Here is a 27,710-nt window from a genome sequence, read left to right as displayed (position 1 = left end):
AATACTAATTGCAAGTCTTTACTGAGACTCTTCATTGAGAACCCAGGCCAGACTTTAATAACCCATCACCAAACAGAACTGATTGATAAGGCTGATTGAAAATTGCTGGTCACCTGAGAAACTGAGATCATACTTCAAGTTGTGGCAGAATTCAAGGGCAGCAGATACGGCTGTTTTCCCTCAAACGCCATGAAGCAGTTCAAAGGGAAAAAACTTACAAAAAACAAAGGTGTTTCCACCTTTATTTGTTTTTCCATTTTCTGTTTTGTTTGTTTTGCTGGCATCTGTAAAAGAAAAATGTGACCGCTTGCAATGCAATTAGTTTGGAATTAATAGTTTTGTCTGTTTTCAGAGACCATATTTCAGCTTGGAGAAGTGGTCACTGTGATACCTCCAAAAAACAATCGGTTGATTTATTTAATTTTTGTATCCTGGTTTTCTAGACCTGAACTTGAAAAAATGAACATGAAAAATTATTTCCACTGTGTCAAATATGAAGTGATAGAATCGAATACTAGCTCTAGTTACCCAGCAAAACAACTTTTTAGTATTTGCACACTGTCATTTTATAGTCTTTCAAATTGTTTTTATCAATTCACATCAAAATGTAGCTGCTTCACTGTATCTACAACAAGGAGACAGTTTACAGAAAAGTGGTACTTTGTCAGGGCAGTTTTTCTTGCCTGCTGTCTCATGCAATGACCTCTGTTGGTGATGGGCCTGAGGAGGTTGAAACTAGTTCTTATTCACACTGGCAAAGAGGATCTGTCATTTACTGTTTAAAGACCAAGACAAATCAAAATACAGAGATGCATAACATGTGCTGATGGGTTGTGCCAAAACTCCTAACAAATCTTGTGAAGTACAGTAGTTACAGGCTATGTTTTGACACTGATATAGAAAAAACAGTCCATATGTTTATGTGTACTGTGAAAAAAATTACATTGTAGTTTGTACGTTGGGCCTGTTAGGTAGTGAATCTTTTTAAAACCAAATAAATGTTACAAGTGTTGACATAATATAATGATATCAAGTTTTTTTCCTGTGGACCAAATGAAGTGAAGATTTTTTGTGGGTGGCAATTAATAGACATAAAATTCTAAAAAAGGACTGGAACTGGAAAGGTGCTATGTCAAAATAGATTTTCCAGGGTACATATCATTGAAACAGCTCTTTCAGTTCTACTAGGAACACATGGATAATGTGCTAAAAAAAGACTGATAGGTGCAAGAAATGGTCAGCTGAATAGAAAAATATAGTGTTGAGTCTGGAGCCTAGCTATCAAATTTGGAAAATCCTAACATCCATCCATTTGCTTCAGAGTGCTGGAACCTACTGTATACTGTGAAGTATCCTGGATGAGATGCCAGTCTATTGAATGGCACACATAGACACAAACACGGACACACACACATACTTGTATGTTATATTCATGCATGTACCCATGTCACACCTGCCAATCTCCATAATCTGATTAATGAATTTCTTTCAATGAAACATTTAATGTTTTTATGATGATTGGTTTTAAAGATGGGCAGCAAGGTGGCACAGTGGTTAGCAGTACACAGTGCTGGATTTCCCATTAGGCACTGTAGGCACCATGCCTAATGGGAAATCCAGCCCCGTAGGCACAGTGCCTAGGGCATACGAAGGAGGGAAACACTTGTGACTAATGAAAAACGAACTGAAACAACATGCTTGGGATCGACTCTAGGTGCTCTACATCAATAATCATACGCTATCTAGCGGCTGTTCTAGAAACTAGAAGTATCGAAGTGATGGTCACTGACTCACTCCATAAATCACGTAGTTTAGCATTAGAATAGTTCAAAGTGCATCTTGTCAATCAATGTAATTCAATTGGCATTTACCCCTCTTTTTGCACATATCGGAGTGAAAGTGCCTAGGGCCTATGAACACCAAAATCCAGCCCTGGTAGTACAGCATTACTGCCTTTCAGTGCTGGGGCACTGGGTTCAATTCTAGACCTGGGATACTATCTGTATGGGGATTTTATGTTTTCCTCGTGTTCACCTGGGTTTCCTCTGGGTGCTCTGGATCCCTCCCACAGTCCAAAAATATCCTGGTAGTTTAACTGTCTTTAACTGTCTTCTGGGAAAATCAGCCTTAAGTATGAGTACATGTGAGTCTGTACAGTATTTGTGTCTGTCTGCCCTGTGAAGGACTTGCCTTCCAACCAGGGTGTAGCCTGCCTTGTGACTGTTATTTGTCAAGATCCTGAATTGGAAAACCGATTAGAAAATGGATGTTTACTAAAAACAGTCTGTTTCTTTCCTGGTGGTCCATGTAATTGATTACATTTCTATGTACTAGAATAAAATCTATAGTGAATGGAGCCTCAACACCCAATTTTAACCCTCTACTTGGGATTTTGGAGATAAAAGATTTTATCTCATGCTTATAGAATCAAGAAATGTTCTTTTTATAGAACTTACAGTTCTGAATTCATATTGTAAGAACAATCTGATTATAACTTGTACAACTGTTAAGGAATTAATAAGGAATTAATTTAACTGATTTTTAATTTAATATAGAACTTATTGTGGCCAATTTTCATTCACTGTAACAAAACCTTTTGTTTTGAAAAGTACAGAAAAATATCATTTAGTTCTTTGACAATATGGAAGCCACATTTCATGCAAAGCTTTGAAAGGCAAGACAGGACCAAGTTTTTTTTTGTATTTCCAAGGAAAACTGCGGTCAGCAATTAAGTAAACACTGTAATCAAAGACAATACAACCACTGGGAGTGTTATTATTACTTAAAAACTCTGACATGAAACATTTCATAGCAATGCTGTATTCTTGTGAATTGTGATGTGCTTTCAGTGTTCAGCAGAGAAATCATTTCCACCTTTTTCTACTTGCCTTAGTTGATCATACAGTGTTATACCCTTTAAGTCAATCTGTTTCAAAGAATGGTAAGACGTACTGTATAAGTTAAGGATCTGTACTATGAAACGGAATTCAAAACTTTGAGATGAATTATTTCAGCGAGCACTTCAAGAAGATTTTTTTTTTGTTGGTACCTCCTGTCGCATGCGCCAAAGCATTCCACATCTGTAAAAAGTGCTTCAAGACTTACCACATCAGATTCCTCACTTCCAGAGAGGTACATGCTTGCTCTCCAACGGATTTACTTCAGCTATTCACCATTGCCATGGAACTCACAATGAAAAAAAGCTCCTTTTAACACAAACAAACTATAGCTATCAGCTATCCAGTACTCTGTTTCCTCGGCTGCAAGACTGAATAGCCTCTTTCCCACGGTCAAAAAACTCCCTTCACTCAGTCGCTGCCGTTCACAAGCCCTGGAAACAAGCCCCTTGCTACCCCCACAGATAGCAATTTAGGAACTAAAACTCCGGCCAATAGGGCAGGCCTAAAAATTCCAGAATGTAGCAAAAGCAGCTGCAGCATTCTGTGTGTGTGTGTAAATCTATGCCTGAAGAAGTTCCACTGTAAGGAAAGGGTGGGTTAAGACCACGTTCACAGTTGTTAAGACTGTTGCACCACATGTTGTTCTGGCAGAAGCTAGTTAGTTAAAAAAAAGCAAACTACAGGAAATGGAAGGAATAAAAGACAATAAAGTCTTTACAGAAGCTCAAAAGAGACAAAAAGGGTGGGAAAGGTTCATTCAGATTAATTAATTCTTTGAAAACCCACTTTAATCTTACTGTTATATATCTTTTAAATGTTATATATCAACATTTAGGTGAAACAAATACATTTCCATTTAATTTACAGCTATATAAATGTAGTCATTTATATAGCTGTAGAGTATATTGAATGGAAATTATATATATATGTGTTGTACTGTATAGTATATTATTCTATTATGTACAGTACAATATACAGTACAGTATGTTATTTTTAATACTGTTAATAATGTTTGGTTTTGGTCTGCAAATGACTTTTACGAATGTCTAGTTATTACAGTTAATAAAAATACTGCATCTTGCTTTGTCTTGACAGGCTTCTATTTATAAACCTGATCAACTGGTGTTTTGAAAACCAGTGCATGAAATTGTTTCAGACAGCACTTGTGGAAAACAGAATTTTCCTCTTTTAGAATTAAGGCTTCAAAAGGAAAAATAATACTTAACACAATTTAAAAGGAAATAAATAACTGAAAAGAACAACAACAAGAATCTAGAGAGAAATTAATAATAAACTTCTTCCCTGTCCAAAATCTCGTGGTATCTGATGTTCAAAAGCTATTATAATACCACATATTGAAATCAGAAAATTTGATCTTGTAACACTTCAAAAAATGTTAGTGGCCATTGAGTTCCATTCACGTTTATACTGTAATGGAAAATATTTTGTTTGCATTTTAGTGTCGGTAGGTCCATTAAGTATTAATACATGAATGCAATGTCACTTTCCATATAAACTAAACAAACTGGAGCACAAATAGACTGAGAACAGTTCATTGGAATTGCAAATACAATCCCAGCCCAGACCCATCTGTTTCATATCATACTTGACACAACTTTGCTTTCAAATACCTGAAAGAAGCAAAGGTTTTCTGGGCTCTTATTCCATTCATGGTAAGGCAGGTATTCTTGTGTATGTGTTATGTCTATTTAGCTCATCTGAAAACTAAAATACATAACTTGACATTACATCTGAGAAGCACTAAAGTAAGTAGTACAGTAAATGAAAAGTGCATACTGTATTCACCATTAACATGACTTCCACTGCAGGAACGTTAATGGCTTGTTCGGTTAACTGTGCTACTGTATGTTCCTAACAGTTTTTTATAGCACTTGTTTAGTGGTAAAGAAACTGTTCTCATGTATTATTCTGCAGTGGGAAAGTAGTTTACAATTAAGAATTAGAAAGTAAAAATGTATATTTTTTAAAAATTGAAAGAAATCAGTTAATATCTTGCCAGTACTTGACAATAATTATATCTTGATGACAAATTTAACTGAGATGTCTTTAAAATACAGGGACAAGATGCCTATTAAAATCACTACAAAAGTTTCTCACATTAAATATATTTCACCCACAAAAGTGTTCAGTTGAGCATTTGATCATAATATTCACTTTAAAAACATACTGCATACATAATGTGTAATTGAACAAAATCATCACAAGAAGGTGAATACTTTTGGCCCATCTCTAAAACTGACCCTAACCCAGATCCCTTGAATACTTAACAACAACAACAATAATAATAGCTTACCCTTATATAGCAGATACTCCACTAGATATTCCACTCAAAGTGCTTTACATGTAATAGGGACTCCAATCCACCAACAATGTGATGTGATGGCAGCCAGAATGCTCACTGCACATCAGCGACCAGTGAGGAGCAGAACAGAGTGATGAAGCCAGTTCATAGATTTGGATTATTAGGAGGCTATTTACATTATCAGTAAGTGTGCGAGATTCACCGATGACATTCTGGCTGTAATGAGTTGGAATACTAACAATGATAGGGAAGCATAATGGTAAGGAAATAACTGCTGAGTGATGTTTGTCCCATTGATGAGACATTATTTTCACTTAGCCCACATACACTATTTCCCCTGCAAGCGTTCATTCTCATTTATAGTCACTAGCTCTCAGTCTTCCAGTCGAATTATTCACCATCTATGATTTGTTATTCAGAATTCTCCATTCAAAGTTCCCCATATCTGTCCTCTCAGGGTCTCTATTTTAAAAGACTGCCACAGCACAAATGAGATAGCAATGGTTTGAGTTGATTGGGGTATAATGAACCCTTGGTATTTGGACCATATCTGAGACAAAGTCCACTACACATTTTAGAATTTACATACTCTACTTCTCTGTGGAATATGTGTTATACCTGGAACAGCCAGGTGAAGCTATAATAAAAGAAAGTACAGAATTTACATTTTACAGTAATTCAACAGTCAACAAAACAGGAAGAAAATACCAGGAAAGCATGAACAACTTCTTGAAGACAAGTAGACTTAAATTACTATGGAAAGGGTGGCATTTGCATTCTTCTTTATTCAGAGCAGTAAGTGCAAAGTTACAACGGCACATACAGTAAATAACTGAAAATAAAAAATGCTCTATTTTATCTTTTTTGAAAATGGATATACAGTGGTACATTTTCAATTTCACAACATAAACATATCTCAAAATGTAATTCTTTCTGAAATTAAAAGGCTACACTTAATAGAGCACATTATGGCAAAAACAATGGTAAATATGTGAATGCTGCTGAATTTGAACAGATGCTACTTTTGCCAATAATTAAAATGGCAATGTGTGTATTGTGTTAGGATGAACAGAGGTTAAGCCATGAAGAAACCTCATAAAAGAGTACAGTTTTCAGTGCTCTGCAAGCAAGGACAAATCATACATTCAAGCATAATGAAATAATTGAAGGAAAACATAAACCTAAAATATAAATGCATGAAGCAAATTAAAACAAGTTGCAGTTTTCTACACTCTTACTTTGATTACATTTTATTTGGTAATACCTGAGGGTTAAAGAGAAAACTTTAACAAGTATCTTTTCTCTCCCTTCTCTGCTCTTCAGCAACATACAGTACGGTGATTGTACAGCAATTAAAGTGTATGTGTTTGCTTATTAGAAATCCTGGATTAAAGAAATGTTTGGTCTGCTTTAACCATTGTGAAGGATTATCCTTTTGGATACCTTTGCTCCATCTACCTGAATTCTCTCATGTTTAGGGCTCATGCCTTAGATGTGGTCATTGATTCTGGTGAACAAAATCAATGCTCTTTCCTTTCCAACTGTGTACCACAGTTCTGAAATGGATTTCCATTCTCAAATGCAAATACGTTCTTTATATACAATAATGCATTAGAGATACAGTGCCTTGCGAAAGTATTCGGCCCCCTTGAACTTTTCAACCTTTTGCCACATTTCAGGCTTCAAACATAAAGATATAAATTTTTTATTTTATGTGAAGAATCACCAACAAGTGGGACACAATTGTGAAGTGGAACGAAATCTATTGGATTTTTGAAACTTTTTTAACTAATAAAAAAATGAAAAGTGGGGCGTGCAAAATTATTCGGCCCCCTTGCGTTAATACTTTGTAGAGCCACCTTTTGCTGTGATTACAGCTGCAAGTCGCTTGGGGTATGTCTCTATCAGTTTTGCACATCGAGAGACTGAAATTCTTGCCCATTCTTCCTTGCAAAACAGTTCGAGCTCAGTGAGGTTGGATGGAGAGCGTTTGTGAACAGCAGTTTTCAGCTCTTTCCACAGATTCTCGATTGGATTCAGGTCTGGACTTTGACTTGGCCATTCAAACACCTGGATACGTTTATTTGTGAACCATTCCTTTGTAGATTTTGCTGTATGTTTGGGATCATTGTCTTGTTGGAAGATAAATCTCCGTCCCAGTTTCAGGTCTTTTGCAGACTCCAACAGGTTTTCATCCAGAATGGTCCTGTATTTGGCTGCATCCATCTTCCCCTCAATTTTAACCATCTTCCCTGTCCCTGCTGAAGAAAAGCAGGCCCAAACCATGATGCTGCCACCACCATGTTTGACAGTGGGGATGGTGTGTTGAGGGTGATGAGCTGTGTTGCTTTTACGCCAAACATATCGTTTTGCATTGTGGCCAAAAAGTTCGATTTTGGTTTCATCTGACCAGAGCATCTTCTTCCACATGTTTGGGGTGTCTCCCAGGTGGCTTGTGGCAAACTTTAGACGAGACTTTTTATGGATATCTTTGAGAAATGGCTTTCTTCTTGCCACTCTTCCATAAAGGCCAGATTTGTGCAGTGTAAGACTGATTGTTGTCCTATGGACAGACTCTCCCACCTCAGCTGTAGTTCTCTGCAGTTCATCCAGAGTGATCATGGGCCTCTTGGCTGCATCTCTGATCAGTCTTCTCCTTGTCTGAGCTGAAAGTTTAGAGGGACGGCCAGGTCTTGGTAGATTTGCAGTGGTCTGATACTCCTTCCATTTCAAGATGATCGCTTGCAAAGTGCTCCTTGGGATGTTTGAAGCTTGGGAAATCTTTTTGTATCCAAATCCGGCTTTAAACTTCTCCACAACAGTATTACGGACCTGCCTGGTGTGTTCCTTGGTCTTCATGATGCTCTCTGCGCTTTCAACAGAACCTTGAGACTATCACAGAGCAGGTGCATTTATACAGAGACTTGATTACACACAGGTGGATTCTATTTATCACCATCAGTCATTTAGGACAACATTGGATCATTCAGAGATCCTCGCTGAACTTCTGGAGTGAGTTTGCTGCACTGAAAGTAAAGGGGCCGAATAATTTTGCACGCCCCACTTTTCATTTTTTTATTAGTTAAAAAAGTTTCAAAAATCCAATAGATTTCGTTCCACTTCACAATTGTGTCCCACTTGTTGGTGATTCTTCACATAAAATAAAAAATTTATATCTTTATGTTTGAAGCCTGAAATGTGGCAAAAGGTTGAAAAGTTCAAGGGGGCCGAATACTTTCGCAAGGCACTGTACATACAGTACATGGTTAATTAGGGTCAGAAGTTGACTATTTTGTCATGTACCATGTATTGTAAACAGGTACAGTAAATAGAACATAAACCCACATGCACATTTGTATGGTTGTGTTATTACATCTAATGTTGTCAGCTAAAGTGAGATAACCTGTTTTGTCAGGTTGCAAATTAAGCTGAATGTTTCCTTTTTTATTCAGCATACTGTATGTAAATTTTAAAATTAGGGCTTCAATTACCTCATACTTTGGTTTCCATCCCAAATAAAAAAAAAATGAGTGTCAGTACAAGATGAATCCTACATAAATGATGTAGAATTTGTGGGAAAATCTGAAGTTTATACAGTTAGTTTAAAAACACAACTGTTGTTTGAATTTAGGCAAAGTATAACTTTCTTAATTCAGTATTGTTATAGTTATTATATTTACGGGACTGAGGGAAAAATTGGCTGAGTAAATGAAAATTAAATTAAACTTGACAGGAAAAAGCTTATATTACTCCAAAAGTATGCATTTCTTTTAAAAAATCAAATAGTTTACCTTTTATCCCCCTGAGCTAAAGAGGAGACCAATTCTACATTTTTATTGCCTTTAAAAATCCTAGACTGTATCAGGGACTTTTTTTAGGGTTAATTCATGGAAGGTCATATGCTGAAACTTGATGATAACATTCCAGCAGTATTCACTGGTGTAACTATGGAAATTCAACAGATTTAATAATTTCTTACACTAAATTAAGTTACACAGAATGTTCTCTGAATCCAAATAATGATGAAAGTTGTTTAAAAAAGAAAAAAAAAGTACATTGGAGACATTTTATAAAGTATTCATTAAAATGACCTTTTAACCATTCAAGTAGATCTAGGCAGTTCAAATTTGGATTTGGCTTTTGTAGCAGAATTTGCCCTCAAGAATTTAATGCAAACGACTTGTAGACACATTCCTCATGTATAAGAGAACAACTAATTTACAGTCCCCAGGACATTGGATCTAAGAGGATATTTCACTGCTGCTGTGGTACCTACAGTATCTCACAGAATAAAAAGTACAAGATGATTGCATGCTAACAAAAAGCAGTAGAATGGTATTGGTAGATTTGTTTGACTCACATATTAAACAAGGGAGATAAGATGGACAAATTGCTAATGTTTCAAAATCACATGGCATGCATACATTTGTATACAATAGACTGCAATTATGTTTTTTTTTAACCAAAATAAATTTGTGCAGGAAAACAAATTAAAAATGGATTCACCTGTAACAGCTGTACACACCCTGAGTTTCCTGGCTAAGAACACCCAAAATAAAGTCAGACATGGCCGAAGTGGAAGAAGCACAGAACAAAAAAGATTTGAGCACTTCCCCAGCTGCACTACAGGCCTCCACTATCACCCCACCAGCACCACGGATCTGAGCAGTACAGGACTTCATATGCGCCGTATCAACAATGGGCAGGATGCAGTGATGCCAAGGGATTTTAGGCTTTGATATAAATTGAAATCTGGAAGAATACACTAGAGTTAGCAAATGAGATAGATGAGAGACGCCTGCATACAGTATAACAATATATAATCACCAGCATAGAATGATTTGCAATGTCGATTGATATAATAGAAAGAGTAGATTAAAAACAGCTGGAAAGTGTGGCTCAAAAGGCATGGCAAAAAAAGCTGCAGAAGGAATGACACATAACAGTTTAATAATATTAATGAAACCTAATTCCAAGACTATACAGTACAAGCCAGAGAAAAGCCTTTTTCAGAGTCCAGTAAAAAGAACACCACAGGAGGAAGCAACGTCAGTAGCTGTATGTAGAACATGGAAGAAGTGGAGAATGTTATCGGAAGTAAGACAACCTTTAATAAAGTCTGTATGACCTTGGTCTAGCTTGGTCATACAGATCTTCAGCAAGAATTACAGCATCTTAGTTACACAGCTTGAAGTTAGAGCATATCAGAGAGCTACAATAGTGGATTCATTGCATTTTTCAATCAAAGGGAAATAACAGCCATATTAACATCCCTTCAAAAATGAACCCTTTTCTATGGCAGTATGCATCACATCAAGCATAATAGGACTCAGCTGGATCTAAAAGGTCAAATAAATTTCAGGAGGAATTCAATCAATGCAAGGAGATTTACCCCATTTTGATATCCTGCAATGCCAAGCTTAGCTCAGATAGAAGCTCTTCAAATATAGATAACTCTGCAGGAAAAACACTACGAAAATAGAGACTGGAGAAACCATACAATTGTCCTGACCATACCATATGCCTAAACTATACAATTTAGATTGAAAAGGTGAAATGTTCAGTTCATCTGCATAGGAACTGAAAGCAATCATCAACTCCTGTGATATTCTATTGGCAGATATATGATCAAAGAGTTCCTTTCATGAACTGTTTGACTTCTATTAATGTAATAATTCTGCCTAGATCTATGGCAGGATATCTAAGAAGCACATTTAATTATTTCTAACAAAGCTGATTTGTAATGTAGTACCATCTCAAACCTTGACATGTTGAGCATGTTCTAGAAGAGCTAGATTGTTTTCTAATTTTGTTAATTTACTTAAATTTGATTTATGCAGTTGTGAATCAAATAAGGTAAAACTTAAACATCAAACTTGGCAAATTCAAGGAGGAATTTGGACAAGATAAAATATAGTTTGAAGTGTAGAAGTCAGTATCTGTAATTTATTTTTTCAAAATTTTTGTTTTCAAATAAAACAGTCTCCCAGTTTTATCGCTCCAATAGTGTCCAATACAGACATTTTAAAATATTGTTGTAATATAGATAAAACATATAAAGTATTAAATGTCATTAAAGCATTTTGTTCTCTGTAAAAGACAAGTAATATATTCCAGCACAAAATCTAAATATTAAAACATTAGTCATGGGAAAGTAAAGTCCAAACCCATGTGGAAGAGGAATGAATAATATCTTGAGTGAAGAAAGTATTCCCAATAGATTCTAGTTGAAAATTAATAAGAAAAAAGAGATCATTTACTTTGCTTCAGCTGATACTGTACAACCCCATTCAAGTTAAAACAGCAAAAAACACACTGCACAATTACGACAAGGGAATACATCAAGGAGTATTACAACTACACAATTACAACAACAGAATACATCAAGGAGTATTAGGCTAAAAATATTTTCTATTACCTGTAGCCAATAGTTAAATACAGTATGTTGTCAGTCACTACAGTGTGTTGCTCATCAACAGACTAGTTTTAAGAAACAGCTCTACTACATTAATTCCTGCAACTTCTGACTACTTAAAAAATTAGACCATATATTATAATATACAGTATATATATATGATACATATATATATGATACATTCACCTCACATTTACAGAATGGTTTTTAAAACCTATAACCCTACAGTGAATTCTGCTATGAATTGACACATTTGGTGTGCAAATGATGGAGAGTGGGGTTGAGTAAAAAAGGTCATTGAAGCATGATTTTCTTCTTTAAGTTGTAAACTCTGCAATGGCAAATATGTTTTTGTACACCACATGACAATTTAAATAATTTCAGTGAAAAGGTGATGAATAATCTTACTCTACAGTACGTGTATTGTGTGCTTTGCCACAGGCCTAGGTTTGTATATTGGTGAAATATCAGTGCAAAGTGGTACATACAGTAGTGTGAAAAAATGTTTGCCCCCTTCCTGATTTCTTATTTTGTTGCATATTTGTCACACTGAAATGTTTCAGATCATCAAACAAATTGAAATATTAGACAAAGATAACACAAGTAAACACAACATGCACTCTTTAAATGAAGGTTTTTATTATTAAGGGGAAAAAAAATCCAAACCTACATGGCCCTGTGTGAAAAAGTGATTGCCCCCCCCCCCCCCCCCTGTTAAAACATAAATTTACTGTGGTTTATCACATCTTCGGAAAGCTGAGTTCAATTTCTCTAGCCACACCCAGGCCTGATTACTGCTACACCTGCTCTCAATCAAGAAATCACTTAAATAGGACCTACCTGACAAAGTGAAGTAGACCAAAAGATCCTCAAAAGCTAGACATCATGCTGCGATCCAAAGAAATTCAGGAACAAATGAGAAACCGAGTAATTGAGATTTATCAGCCTGGAAAAGGTTACAAAGCCATTTCTAGAGCTTTGGGACTCCAGCGAACCACAGTGAGAGCCATTATCCACAAATGGGGAAAACATGGAACAGTGGTGAACCTTCCCAGGAGTGCTGGGCCGACCAAAATTACCCCAAGAGCACAGCGACGACTCATCCAAGAGGTCACAAAAAAACCCAAAACAACACAGAAAGAACTGCAGGCTTCACTTGCCTCAGTTAAGGTCAGTGTTCATGACTCCACCATAAGAAAGAGACTGGGCAAAAATGGCCTGCATGGCAGAGTTCCAAGACGAAAACCACTGCTGAGCAAAAAGAACATAAAGGCTCATCTCAGTTTTGCCAGAGAACATCTTGATGATCCCCAAGACTTTTGGGTAAATACTCTGTGGACTGACGAGACAAAAGTTGAACTTTTTGGAACCCATTACATCTGGCGTAAAAGTAACACAGCATTTAAGAAAAGGAACATACCAACAGTAAAATATGGTAGTGGTAGTGTGATGGTCTGGGGCTGTTTTGCTGCTTCAGGACCTGGAAGACTTGCTGTGGTAAATGGAACCATGAATTCTGCTGTCTACCAAAAAATCCTGAAGGAGAATGTCCGGCCATCTGTTCTTGACCTCAAGCTGAAGCGCACTTGGGTTCTGCAGCAGGACAATGATCCAAAACACACCAGCAAGTCCACCTCTGAATGGCTTAAGAAAAACAAAATGAAGACTTTGGAGTGGCCTAGTCAAAGTCCTGACCTGAATCCGATTGCGATGTTGTGGCATGACCTTAAAAAAGCGGTTAAGGCTCGAAAACCCTCCAATGTGGCTGAATTACAACAATTCTGCAAAGATGAGTGGGCCAAAATTCCTCCACAGTGCTGTAAAAGACTCATTGCCAGTTATTGCAAACGCTTGATTGCAGTTGTTGCTGCTAAGGGTGGCCCAACCAGTTATTAGGTTTAGGGGGCAATCACTTTTTCACACAGGGCCATGTAGGTTTAGATTTTTTTTTCCTTAATAATAAAAACCTTCATTTAAAAAGTGCATTTTGTGTTTACTTGTGTTATCTTTGTCTAATATTTCAATTTGTTTGATGATCTGAAACATTTCAGTGTGACAAACATGCAAAAAAATAAGAAATCAGGAAGGGGGCAAACACCTTTTCACACCACTGTAGTTGCATTTCAGATTAAAACAGCATTGTTTAATTCTTTACAAATTCCTTACATCACCCTACAAAGGATATTCCTAAAGAGGCAAGCAATAGCTCAAGTTTCAGACAGTTTGTTGTGGCAAACACTGACCTCCAAAAAAAAAACATTTCTCAACAGTTGGTGCGGTCAGAGACATTTTTCTCAAATGGCTGCCATTCCATTCTAAAAACACTTTCAATTATAGGAAAGCTAATTTTCTTTTTTAAAAACACTGAGTAATGTATTGTTTTTTTAAGTTCAGTAGAGTTGACTATTATTACAGTCTTCTACTGTGTATACTGTACAGTATGTCACAATAATTACATTTGTTCCTTCTGAATGGAAAAACAGACAATTCACAATAAAAGACACTGACTGTGGTCTTGGCCAGTCGTGTGAGATCTAACTGATGAGAATGGGCATTCTTCTTGTGATTGACATACTCTGCAGCAGACTGTGTGAAAGCAGTTTCAGTTGCCCAGGGGCTCTTCCATGGTGAAAGCAGCTGTATAATAGTTTATACTGTACTCAAGATTGTTTTCACTTCAAGGTTCCCACACATTCAGTAAGGGTAGCTTTATGATCTCTGCTCCCTTCCCTATTTTGATTTATGTTTGCCATATTTCTACATATTTCCTGTGTAGAATGCAACTGAATAGAATACCTTTTGTCAAAGATGCCTGCAGGTTAACAATGAAGTTTCAACCTAAAAGATTTGGATTTTTCGACAGGCTTAATCTTGGTTGAAACATTCTATTATACTACTGTTCTGTATACTACCTAACTCCACTGCATTAAAAGACTTCCGCTGCAGGAGAATTCTGTTTGTCAACTGGTTTATCACCTTTCAATTCACAATTGCCATACCACTGAAGTTAAGGAGGTGAGAGCTTGGCCAGTACCTGGATGGGAGATCTCCAGGGAAATCTAAGGCTGGTACTGGAAGAGTTGTTAGTGGGATCCATAGGGAACACTCACCCTGCAGTCTGTATGAGTCCTAATGCCCCAATAAAATTACAGGAACACTATACTTTAAAAAAAAGGTGCCATCCTTTGGATGCGATGTAAAACCAAGGTCCCTGATTTTCTGTGGTCATTACAAATATCTGGGCACTTGAAAAGAGCAGGGGTGTTAACAGTGGTGTCCTGGCCAAAATCTCTTAATTAACCTTTACCAATCATGGCCTCCTAATAATACCATTCTATGAATTGGCTTCATCACCCTGTTGTCCTCTCCAATGATAGGTGATGTGTGCAGAGTGTACTGGTGCACTATGACTTCTGTTGCATCATCCTTGTGGGAGCTTCACATTACCTGTAAAGCGCTTTGAGTGAGCGTCCAGAAAACTAATTACATTTCCAATCTGCAACTCATTCTATGATTCTATGCTTCTATAACTCACTCTATTTTTAATCAGTGAATAAATGTGAATGGCACTGTACAGTATGTGTCAACTTTCTAGTGACTATTTAATGGGGAGAAGCAAGTGCAGAAATATTTTATAACTGGAAGGTTTATCTGCTGCATGTGTAAAATTAAAGTCTGTCAAATCTGAAACAGTCCACTTCTGACTGTGACTGGCCCTTTTGATTTTAATGCAGTATGGGCTGTTTTGTATTTTTAATGAGACACCTTAAGTGAAAGGCAGAGCAGAATTGTTTAACATAGAAACCTGCTCTTCTGCCCAAGGTTATCTTTTAATTATTGGGTGATTTTAAGAACAAGGAAAGCAAGCATCTGCTAGATAAAGCTGTCATTTACTGTAGCATCTGTAGCAATATCATAACTGTATGATTATCTTTGTCTCAAAAAACTGTTTAAGCCATTCTGAAGCAACAAAGGTCTTTCTTTAAAGCATTTTTTTCACATTGTACGATATTCACCTTTTAAATCTTAATTTTTATTTGTTACGAAGCCAATAATATGGTCACTCTGTACCTTAGGGAGAGAATTATATAACAAAAATAAAAACAAATATATGCAAATATATTACTAGCCTCCAATTAATAGATTTATAGAGAATTATAGAGGGAGGAAGCTACTTTCTGCATAGCCCCAAGGTAACTATTAGTGTTATGGTCAGGAATAGGGTTTTGTTACTGATATGTAATTAATTTACAGTACACACATTTACTGTATATCACTTTATTAATACTTTATTAAAATAGTCCATGCATTAAATGTTTATAAATGCCATTTGCAGCCACTTATAAAATTTTACCAATAACACCAAACATAAAGTACAAGCTAACACTGGACATGGTCCTTTAGATATAGCTTTTATTATGGTGTTTTACAAAGCAAATTTTCATAAAGTGCAGATCAGGGACTGGCAATGTACAACACACGTACAATAAGTGGTGCATACAATGATTTTGAGTGGCACATGCAGTGAAAGTATAAGTAGTGGTAAAGATCGAAGTTGAAAAAATAATAAAAACTATGTTTGACTGCTCTGTCAGTATTTAACTTTACACTACCTTATCAATGTTCTTTGTCATAGAAAGAAAAACAATTTGGTACATTACGGTTAGCAGGAGCTTGATTCACTGGAAAGCTTGTGACTCGAATCACTGATTATGTTTTTTACCCCTCAATAGAATTTTTTTTTGGAAAAAATGACCATTCTTAAGAAAGCAGAGTGAGATGTTCACTCATTTCACTCTCTTGGAGAGACAAACAGATTTGTTCAACATAAATAGTGTGCTCGTTGTAAGAATACTTTTAGACTTCAAGTGTTCAAAGACATTTTCAGACAAGTATGAGAAACACTTCAAAGATGACGAGGACAATACTGAGTCAATCAACGTGGGTGCTGCAACATACATAAAGTGAGGCAGTGTCTTTAATCACTTTTGTGTCAGTAAAAATCAAGCTGCAGAAGAAAGCTAAGAAATCACACGTGTTTCAAAACATGGAATGTTGTTTACAGATGAGGAATCTATGAAAGAGGTTTTTCTCATTTGTTTAGATGTTTTGTTTAATGTTTTTTTTCATTAAAGACATCTCCAGAATAAAGAACATATCAGTGGAGATAAACATAGGTAAAATGGCACAAAACTTTAAAACACATCAGAAAAGTGGCTTGGAAGGTGCAATGGTATTTAGTGTTGTGTGTGATGAGCATTTGCATCAAACTGATTTACAACAGTTAATGGTTCTTGCGAGATATGGTGACTCAGATGAAATTTAAGAGGAGCTGCCTGAAATCCATTTACAGTATGTCACAAAAACTGGATGATTAGCAAATTTATGTTATCATTTTTGAGGAAAGAACGTCACAAAAATAATCTTTCTTGTTGACATCACTGTACATCTAAACAAACTTAAGTTCTATCTGGTGGTAAAAACCAAGCTGCTATGTGTCTTTTTGAAACCTGAAGGGCATTTCTCCCGAAACTTGCCATTTTTTTGCAGGATTTTGACACTAACTTTCTTCTATTTCCAACATCTTCAAGAACTATTGAAACTGCACCATCAGGGTTGCTGAGTCTGGGATGTACAGTACATGCAAGAATAGGATGTTACAAGATCCTCAACAGTCCCTACAGTTCTAAATCCCTACCTAGAAGAGCAACTACTGTACTGTATATATTCATGCAATAACAATACAGCGTCACTGCATGTTACATCTGCCATTGTTGGAATAGTTTGCTGGACATTTGAAAAAAAGGAAAACTGGGAGTCTCCAATCACCAGTACTTTTTTCATACACCAGTATGAAGCAAGTCTGTTTACTACTTTTAACTAAGGAACAATTAGATGTGGGACAATGATGGGACATTGTTTTATGGGACAATGATTCAAGGTTGGACCCATTACCAGAGGGTTGTGGGTTCATGTTCCCACTGCTGTGACATTCTTGAGTGTACATTTTGAAATCAAGCTGCAGCCAGTAAGTTCTGGACTTACTGGCTGCTTATCCTAAAATGTAGTAACATTCCATCTTAGGGGTCCTCTGCTGTAAGACCACTTAACACTGCAGAAAGCAGGATAGGGTTCTAGGACTTGAAACATTCAATTCATCTTCAGGAAGCAGGGCAAACCTGCTGAAGTGCTTAAGCATACACTTGTCGAACGTTTGCAGTTTCCTCATGTTTATCCTTTGATCAGAATGGTTTCCCATTTCTTCCATACTTTATTAATTTAATGTGATTTAACACTATTGACAACAATTTTTTAGAACACCACAGTGGGCATTTGTAAGCAAAAGTATTGTTGATGGCACAGAGGATAATAGAAACTGGGCAGAAAAAAAGCTGAAAGGCAAAAATATTTCAGCAATACAAATAAACACACAATCACAAATAGAAACTTGTGGTGAAAAACAAAAACTACTTTGTGCAGGTCAGTTTTTATTAAACCAGAAAAAAGTGGCAAAATCAAAAGCCACTGAGCAGAAGATTCTCAACACAATCTACCCCAATGTCATCATTTTATATCAATTCCTACAAATTCCAGCTTTAAGCAATTACTATAACCTGTGATTCACAAAGCACTTAAATTTTGAACCACAAGAAACTTACAGTAGCTATTTAACTTGTAGGCTTTAATATGAATGTGTAAATGGGCATTCTTCTTAAGTACCTGTATACTGCACACAGGTTTTCTGAAGCACCCCTTCAAGCACTTTGTACTCTGTGGTGTACTTCTACAGCCCTTTTGAATTAGCTTCACTTCAACAAAATACTGCTGCATTGCACATCTAGATAACTGAGACAGCTTGGCTCTGCTATTCAATGCCATCCTCAACTACTGGCAGCACTTGAAAAACATATGCTTACCCCAGCTACAATGCGCTTGGTTCTCGGAGACATCAGCCGCCTGTCAAGCATGCTAGGATAAATCCTAGATGAGTGTGTCACCCACACCAGCAGAAACTGTCACTCCGAAGAAACAGCTGAGGACAATACTAACTTTATGAACAGTCAAGTTCTTGAGAATAAGTCCCACGCCTTTCTTCAAGGGCCTGAAAATACCAGAGTTCTAACAGCCTGCTGACAGGAAAGAAACCGGGGATCCTTTCAGCTGTTGACCGTTACAGTTCCTGATTTACTTTTAAAGCTCAGCTCGGCAGCTCTGTCAACAGCAATTAGCCAGCAGAATGGGAGGATCTTTTTTTTTTCCAGTGACAATGACGTAAACTAACCAAGCTCTGTCAGGGCACTAGTTGTCAGAATACAATAATTTCATGAGTTCTGGGAGGATACAGTAGATAAAAGTGTTGGCTACACATTGAACCCAGGAATCTCCACAAATTCACCAGGTATGTAATCTTGTCTGTATTATTTTTTATCTTGAGATTTATTCAGAGCTGCTTCTTGTGGATACAAAGAAGTTTGTCCACTTTGATGTTTGTATTTGAAAAGTAAGCTATTATTACAATTCATCTGTTTATGTCAATAATGGCAATATAATGCATTATAATGCATAATGTCTACACAACCCAACACACACCATAGTACAGATGTTAGATATGTTTTGTTTTCAGCACAATTACCTAGACTCCACAACTCTGTCAATCTGACTGAAAATGAGGCTTACACTGACAAGTCTAGTCATCATAACTTGTGCAATTAGCATGCTATAAGAACAGATTTTACTAATGATTGGAACTTAACTGTCTAACTCAATGAAATAAATGTTCAAATTGAATATTTTTTTCAAAACCTTTACTACAATTTCTGTTTTAACAAAAACAAATAAAGGCCGTGATTTTCCTTATGATTTTGGTTAATAAAGCAAGTCAGATTGGATTTACTAGGTTCTACATATCAAAGTTCACAAAAGTCAAAGTGATGACAAGTAACATTAATACCAAAATTAAAGGACATGGTATATCATGCCTCCAAAACCATTTCAAGGGGAGAAGCAGGGGTTAGTAAAGTAGAGGAAAGAGCACCTGGTATGCAGGGGGGAGCCCAGGTGGCCGACTGGGTTGGCTGACTCGACAGCCTGCGGGGCATGAAAACATGAACACCCCTGACTCACAGAGAGTCACTTTGAGAGGAGCTGCCTCACGACTGGGAGCTAGGCCCTCAGGGGTAGGGAAGAAAGAGGAAGACTCCCCTGACCCGCTCAGAGTCACTTTGAGAGATGCTGCCTCGTGACCTTGTTCCCTTAGGGGATAGAAAGGAAAGGAGGAGATAGCCTCTTGACTTGCTGAGAGGCGCTGCCTCACGACTGGGAATGAATTCCTCAAGAGGGAAGAGAAAGAACCCCTGACTGAGGGAGTCACTTTAAGAGGGGTTGAGAATGAATAGAAAGCTGCTCGAGAAGGAAACAAAAAAAGTCCCCTGACTCGCTGAAAGTCTCTTTAAGCGCTGCCTCGCAACTAGGATAAAATCTCAGGGGAGCGAGGGAACGAGAATTAATAAGTTTGAGTTCCCGAGAAAAATGTGTCTGGGGGTCCCCTCTGGTTCACGCTTGAGAACCTCCCCAGAAAGGGTCAAGGTGGCACTGCCATCCTGAGGTCCGGGAAGTGAGCTTCACTTCCCCCCCAGAGGAAACCTGGATGCAAAGGAACATGAAAGAAAGAGAAGGAGGGAATTCAAACTTTAGACATGTGTATTAGCGGGGTTAGAGTTTAAATAGGAAAGAGATAATTGAATGAAAGAGGAAGGGGGGGGCACCCCCCAGCTTCTCACCTAGAACTCCACCTATCAGTTTCCACTTACTATTATAATTGTCCAAACATGAAAATAAAGAATTCCATATGAATTATAAACTTAAGGTGAACCTCTATATCTAAATGTCTCAAAAATTAATCAACGACTACATTTCTTTTATCAAGCCTTACAACAGAAAACAATCATCTCGGACATCATAATTTGGATTATTGGGAAAACAACCTCTCATGCAGCTCATTGTGATTTACAAAGTAGGACATTAATCTCACTACAGGTAATTTCCTGTTTGGAGCTATGTTTTTTGGCTGCAATCCTTGATGTTGCAATGCATAGGATACTGACGTGACCTCAAAGCTCTTCTGCTCACTCAAATACTTTTGGGCATTTTATCATTTTAAACCATTTTGAGCTGTGGTGTCAGCATGCATTTTTTTATTTTCATCATGTTTTATACCTTTCCACACTATATACCACAAGTGTCCATAACAGCCCCATCCCCAGCCACTAGTACACACAACTTAAATAAAAACATCATCCCAAGGTGGAAGTCAGGACTGTGTGGAGGAAAATAAGTTTAGACAACTGCCTTCCATTCTCACCCCACATCACTATATCATTTTCCTTTGGTGTGTGTCTCCTGTGACTGTTTCTAAGAAACTGAGCCCTCGGGCTCAACCTCAACAATTACCTGCTGGCCTCCTGGGGGCCTGTGACTGCGACAGTGTGGAGCCAATCAGCTTACGCTGACTGTCACTCCAGAACCCCTGAGAGGCTCAGGTGTGAGTTTCACACAGCAAATATACACAGCCAAGATAAGCATCACGGCTTGACTGCAAGCATGCAGGCAACTTCCCAGTCACACCAATGCAACTGGCATGTCCTGTACTGAGACATAATAATAAAAATAATAATAATTGCTTACACTTAAAGAGCGCTTTTCTGGACACTCCACTCAAAGCGCTTTACAGGTAATGGGGACTCTCCTCCACCAGCACCAATGTCAACATCCACCTGGATATGAAAGCAGTGAACCACTGGGTATACCTTATCATTACCTTGTGTATAGAGTTTAAATGTGCTTCCAGTTTTAATTATGCCACTTTACTTATCTCTCCTGAATAAAGTGATGTCACTTTTTGGATATAAATTTAATGATGTTTTATTTCTTTATACAGTATGTGTAACTGGGGGACACCCCAGTAGGTGGAAAAGAATTGCCATTGCCTAAGACAACCAAACTATTTTCTGAAGAATAGTAGACACTGCTCCATCACTGCACATTTCTCTTTTCACACATTTGTTTTATAAAATTATCATTTTTATTTCTTTCCTAATTTTTTATATAAAAGGCAGACTCCAGAAAAATTACTTCCAAAAGTAACATATGCTTCATTTTTCTTGTTATTTTTGAACTTGCTGTGTTAAAGCTGGAACTTTCAATAACTCAGATCTAAAACAATGTCTTATGTTCTGTATATTTTGTCATGTTTCATGAGTGTGTCTGTGCAAACTCATACTTAAAAGAAAGGAGGTCATATTTCTGAAAAGCACTATAAAATAAACTTGTCGATCGAAAAGGCTCAGCAGCATGTTATTTTTATCATGTTTTCAAAATAAATGCTACAGATGCTTTGTTTGGTTATGTAGACCCAGTCTAAAAGAAAGTTAATGTAATTGTAATCATGCATATACAGTATTACAAATATTACACAATATCCTTTATACCACAAGAAACAAGGAACTAAGAATGACATTTATTCTATTGGAAACCAATGGTGTGCTCTACACTTCGGTTTGTTGCACATTTTGTACAATATTTTATTAAAACAAGAGTGGTAGTAATTGGTTGTCCTCCTTTTAGTACTTTGAACTTCACCACTGCATTGTGAAACCTCTCCTGAATTACTAAACAAGGCAAATGAATAACATTCTTTAAAAATATGACATATTAATTCAAAAAGCATGAATGCTTTCTCCACTAAGCTTCTTTAAAGCTTGACTTTTAATGGTCCATCACTGATCATTTTGCTTTGACAGACATTAGTACCTTGCAGATAACAGTTCTTATGGTACACTGGCAGTCCTAGGTAAACCAATATTAAATACTATCACATCCTTGATCTTTGAACTCTCAATAGGTGCAAAGGTATTCATTTTTATTTTTAGTTCCTTTTAACATGGAAAGTCAATAAGGAATCTTTTTCAATTGGAAAATCTCTATGTGTGATTGCCTCCTGCCTGTCTGTATTCCATCACGCCTCATCATGATTGCTTCTTGGTTAAGGAGATTTGGGCAGCTTGCGTCAATCCAGGATTAAGAAGGAAGAAACAAACACAGTCCCTTCTTGGCTAATGAAAACCGTTGTCAGCATTCTGTGCCCTTTATTCGTAATGATATTACAGTCATGAGAACAAAAATGCAAAAAAAATGTTTTTTTAATGTAGGACAATTTCCACTGTTTTATTATTTCAATCTTATAGAGATAATAGAGAATGACTCTTTAAAAATAAAAAAATGGGTTTGCTTGAATAATGGAAATGAAACTCCAGGATGTTAGGGGTTGCATAATCTTAACTACTTAAACTGCAAATTTTTAATTAAGTTTTTTTTTTCCTAATTGGAAACCTCAACATTCTGTTTTCACTTCTATACACATCAGATGGTCATACTGTCAAGAAGAACTTAAAGTCCTAGTCTTGAGGTGAATTTAGATTTTGTTGTAAAAATGACAACACACCACATGTGGCAGGCAGTCTGGATCCATTCTGCCAAAGTTCACTGCACACCAGGAATGCAAGGTTTAAAATAAGCAGCTGTAAAGAGCTCGGCAGCAAATCCAGATGCCACGCCTGCTCTCAAAAATGCAACCTCTTTACTTAAAAGAGGTTGCATTTTTGCAACCTACTCATCCAGGTGGATGCTGCACATTGGTGGTGGTGGAGGGGAGTCCCCATTACCTGTAAAGCGCTTTGAGTCGAGTGTCCAGAAAAAGCGCTATATAAGTGTAAGCAGTTATTATTATTAAACACAATATTTCTGAATGTGAGCCCCGCAATCAATTAACAAAAAGGATATGAATCTATAAGTATGCAATTTAATCTAGAAAAGTATTCTATTAAACTTAATGTAGCAAAGGAGAGGGTGCTGTTACGTTGCAGCCAGGGACTTCCATGACCGACACGTTGAACAGTCATAGTGAGGGTGGGGTTACCGGATTCAAACAGCAATTTGATGGGCTAGTTTAATAAAAACTTTATTTTGTCCCACAGGACCCATAGGGTGCTCCATTATACTGTAATCAACTGCTGATAAAAGGTGGAACTGTAGTAGTGGTCTTTGGTTAAAAAAAATGAGTCCTACAGCTGGAATAGATAAACAACAGGCGGGCATTGCAAACAGGCAAAGCACAGTCCAGAATCATAGTCGGGAAACAAGCCCAGTTAAGAGCTGGATAGACATAGCAAAGGGAATATCTGAAAGCCCACGTCCAACAAAGCAATCCAGGTATGTAGCCAAGGAGAGCACAGGGAGGATCCAAAGCTAGGGTTGAGGCAAGCAGGGTCAACAGTCTAGAACAAAGCATAGACACAGCCAGAAAACTCAACAGTGACTCAGAGCAAGATTCTATAATGGAGTGCCCAACATTGCTCATTCACATCTCAGTTTGCTTAACATGGAGACAGGGGAAGAGGCGTGACCACTCACAGTTGAAGCAAGTTTCCAGTCTAATTATATTTCTCTGGAAAATGCCCTGATTGACAGGTGAAAGGAGGGACCGGCTGTCACAGTCGAACTAGCCTACTCACTGCGGTCCCACAAAGACGGGGATGACTCACTCTCACCCCTAAAAACATTTTACTAACAACTCAAAAACGGAGAGTTTCATTAAGTAAAGACTATAGTATTTTGAAAATATCAAATATCTTTTCAGAAACATGTCTAAAAATATTCAGAATATGAGCAAATATATATATATGTTCATAAATTCACTGTAACTGGAAACAAATAATCAGCACTGAATTCAAGATAATAATTAAGACTTAAAATATGGCCTTTAACATACAGTATGACATATGACAGCTGAAAACACTTCAGCTATATTTGTCCAAGATAAATCCAGTATAAACATTTTTCTAAAGCATTGTGTTGGTTCAAAACAAAATAAAATGTAGCATGGAAGTAAAATGATGTGTTGTTCTCCATATTAAAAATATTTATGTTTTTACGTCTTAGAAGTTTCTGCCTACACAAATGTGTAGTGAGTTAACTGAATGATAGTTAAAATGCAAACTCCCATATTTAATGTGTTAAAACACAAATTACCATAAAGAAATATAAAAAATATGCATGATAAGACACAAGCATATTCCTTTATGTCACTGCAGACATGCAAACATCCGTATTTCAATTTAAGCTTGCAGACAGTATAAATATGCAATGATGAATGAGTTTGTTCAACTTCAGGTGGGGATGGAGGAAAAGGCTTTTTAAAATTATGCACAGGTTTTAAGAAAGAGCACAAGCAAAGGCAGAATGTGAACACCAGACAGCAGCAAAGTGTAAAGGCATACAAAAGTTTCCATTGACGTGAAAAGCAATACAGCAAGTCATCCCTATCCTGTATAACATTTCTTTGTCTCTATTATGTATTAATTAGTAATAATAGATAGTAATGCTACCACCTGGGCTACAGCAAGCCACTGCTTGACTCTCACCCCCATTTTATACAAGAGAGAAAAATGCCACACCTTTAATCCTTAGATCAGTTTTCACTGAGTTGCCTCATACCAGTGTAGATATCAGCATGTGCTAAATATGAGTAGTTAGACTAAAACTATACAGCTTCTGTGTAGAAAAGATGAATGGAAACAACACCTGAACACCTGAGCTGTATACGCTGGTGAAGGAAAGGTTGTATTGAGTTCTTCACTGATTAGAAGTTTCTGTAATTTACATATGAAGTAAGTTATGAAGACAAAGAGCTGCTCCTTTAAGACTGTCTTGAAAGCCTCAAGTTGCTTTGCTGTCAGATCTGCTTTACCCCCAGAGGCCCCAGTTGCTATATCAGCAATGAAATAATAGAACTGTTTTTTTTCTCTGTTTTCTGGTATTATTCTCACACATCAGAGGCAGGTTCATCACAATTTCACAAGGCAGAACTGTGAACACAAGGCTCACTCAACGTACCAAGACATAAAGCAGCCATTCACAACTTGTACAAAAGCTAATCTTTAGGGGCACAGCCCTTTGTTCATGATTCTGGAATTCAAATAATAAAGTAACAAAAGAAGAATGCTACTGTACCTTGGCTTTTCCAGGCATGCTCGTGAAAAACTGCCTGGAAGAAGAGCCTCTCCTGGCTTTTGTTAACCAAGACTTTTATAAATTATGCAAAACCCTGGTTTATTTTCAGTGCACAGTGAAAGTAAATACAGACCATACCTTAAAATACACATCAATAGTTAGTCAAAGAGCCTTTGCCACCACAGGTGCTTAATCTATTTTCAAAATGGAAAAAGCTATCATAGATAAAATTACAAAGTCACCTCTATTTTTTATTATTTAAGTTTTATTATTTGTCATCTTTGGTGTTAGGACTACTGCAGGTATAAACCATTACATTGTTACTTCACATTGTTGTGACTATTGAAGTGTCAATAACAATCTCTAGATACAATTACCTGGCTTGGGTAAACATTTGAAGTTGTTGGAGCTTCAGAGCAAGGAAAGAACTAAGAGGTTTACCTTAGTACCTTAGTCCTTAGTCTGGGTGTGAGACACATTGATCAAAGGCATCATCTAGTTTACCTTGGTCAATAAAGTTCTGGGTAAATTATTATGTGTCGATTAATAGTCTAGGAATACAGCATAAAACAGGTAGCTTTGGAAGACCTCCAGGAAAGAGGAGGACACAGGAAGGAAAAAAGAAAAGAGACAAGAGAGAGGAGAGGAAGATGGAACATGAGAGCCCCTTGCCCACATCATCCAGAAAGACCAGATCTGAGTTCAATATTTTAACCATGTTAAGAGCACTTGCCATTCTGTTGTTTTTAGGAACCTCTGATTTCCTGAATAACAAATCCCTCAGTTAAAAAGGACCTTAATGGATACATTTTTAGAACAGGGAGATAGGTTTCCCACTAATTTCATAACATCCAGATTCATAGAGAGAGATTTAACTGTAGTTCAGATTCTGTTTAGTTTAGAAGACAGATTTATCTCTTCTGTTGGCTTTTTTAGGTGTTATACGCAATATCTGAATACTTGGTAGGAGTCTGAGATTTTTCTGGGTGGTCAGGATGTAATCCTCTGGAGCACTTGTATTTTGCATGTGTATGTTGCATTTTGTTTAGTGTGTTGTTTGTCATGGTTCATAAATAATTGTTTTAACCCTGTCTACCTAAATTACTACCCTTTGAATCAGAGCTGTGGCAGAGGAAGATCTCAGCAGCCTTTAATTATACCAACCACTCGAGTATATTCTTGACAAAATCATTTACAAGTTGGAGGTTATGATTATTTAATTGAATTATTGATTAATCCACCCAGCCTATTTCTGACAAGTTATATTTTTGTTACAAATAGGGGGTTACAATATACTGTTATAGAAATATACAAAAATACTGAAATAATTTACAGAAATCAAAAGTGGACAGACAATATTGAAATGTATACATGAGGTATATATAAAGAATACAATAATTGGTCATAACAACTATTTTTTTACATTTATTTCTGTATTCAATGAAACTACTCTACTGCCTGTGAAAATTGAAATAAAATACATGCTATGTTTCTTAGCAGAATATGTTCCTGGTTAAGTACCACCAGCATTTTTAATATTATACAAATATATAATGAATAACGAATTCTCATATTTAGGTGCTATTCTAGAAAGCTACGACTTACATTCTTCCAGGAAATAAAAAGCTGGGAAATATAGTCACTAGTCTACTTTGAGTCACCCCCATTTCTCAAGTGCTCTGAATTTAAGTGCTTACGCACACACAGTAATGCAGTAATATTTCACCACAGTAGTGCAGGTCTGATTATTCTACAATCTCTTCTGAACCAGCTTTGAACACCTGAGCATTAGGACAGATCCTTTTCATGCTACAAATTAGCAAGCATCATTCTGCATTGTCATCAATTCACCATCATTCACCAACAACTCCCCTTCAATTTCATGATGGAAGAAACTACAGTATACAGCAAATAGAAGTTTTTAAGTGTGTCAAATTCTAAACTTGGTTTTGTAGACATGATTTTGATATAAATTGGATAAGACTTGTACAAAACATATTACAAT

At 36.8% G+C, this 27,710-nt stretch overlaps 1 protein-coding gene across 5 annotated transcripts in view; it reads right to left on the bottom strand.

Moving 5' to 3' along the window:
* Positions 1-27,710, bottom strand: part of LOC102690009 (voltage-dependent L-type calcium channel subunit beta-2) — a 157,354-nt gene that overhangs the window by 57,815 nt on the left and 71,829 nt on the right. The window contains exon 1 of one of the 5 annotated variants that reach the window (XM_069191078.1): positions 3,106-3,433. The exons of the other annotated variants lie outside the window; for them this stretch is intronic. Coding sequence (XP_069047179.1) covers positions 3,106-3,138 — 33 coding nt within the window. The 5' untranslated portion in view covers positions 3,139-3,433. Of the gene's footprint in view, positions 1-3,105; positions 3,434-27,710 lie in introns of those variants that run through there. 5 annotated transcript variants of the gene reach the window in all.

This window comes from Lepisosteus oculatus, chromosome 6 (genome assembly GCF_040954835.1).
Source record: "Lepisosteus oculatus isolate fLepOcu1 chromosome 6, fLepOcu1.hap2, whole genome shotgun sequence".
In the NCBI taxonomy this organism is placed as follows: domain Eukaryota; kingdom Metazoa; phylum Chordata; class Actinopteri; order Semionotiformes; family Lepisosteidae; genus Lepisosteus; species Lepisosteus oculatus.
This window is presented reverse-complemented; position numbering and strand designations above follow the sequence as displayed.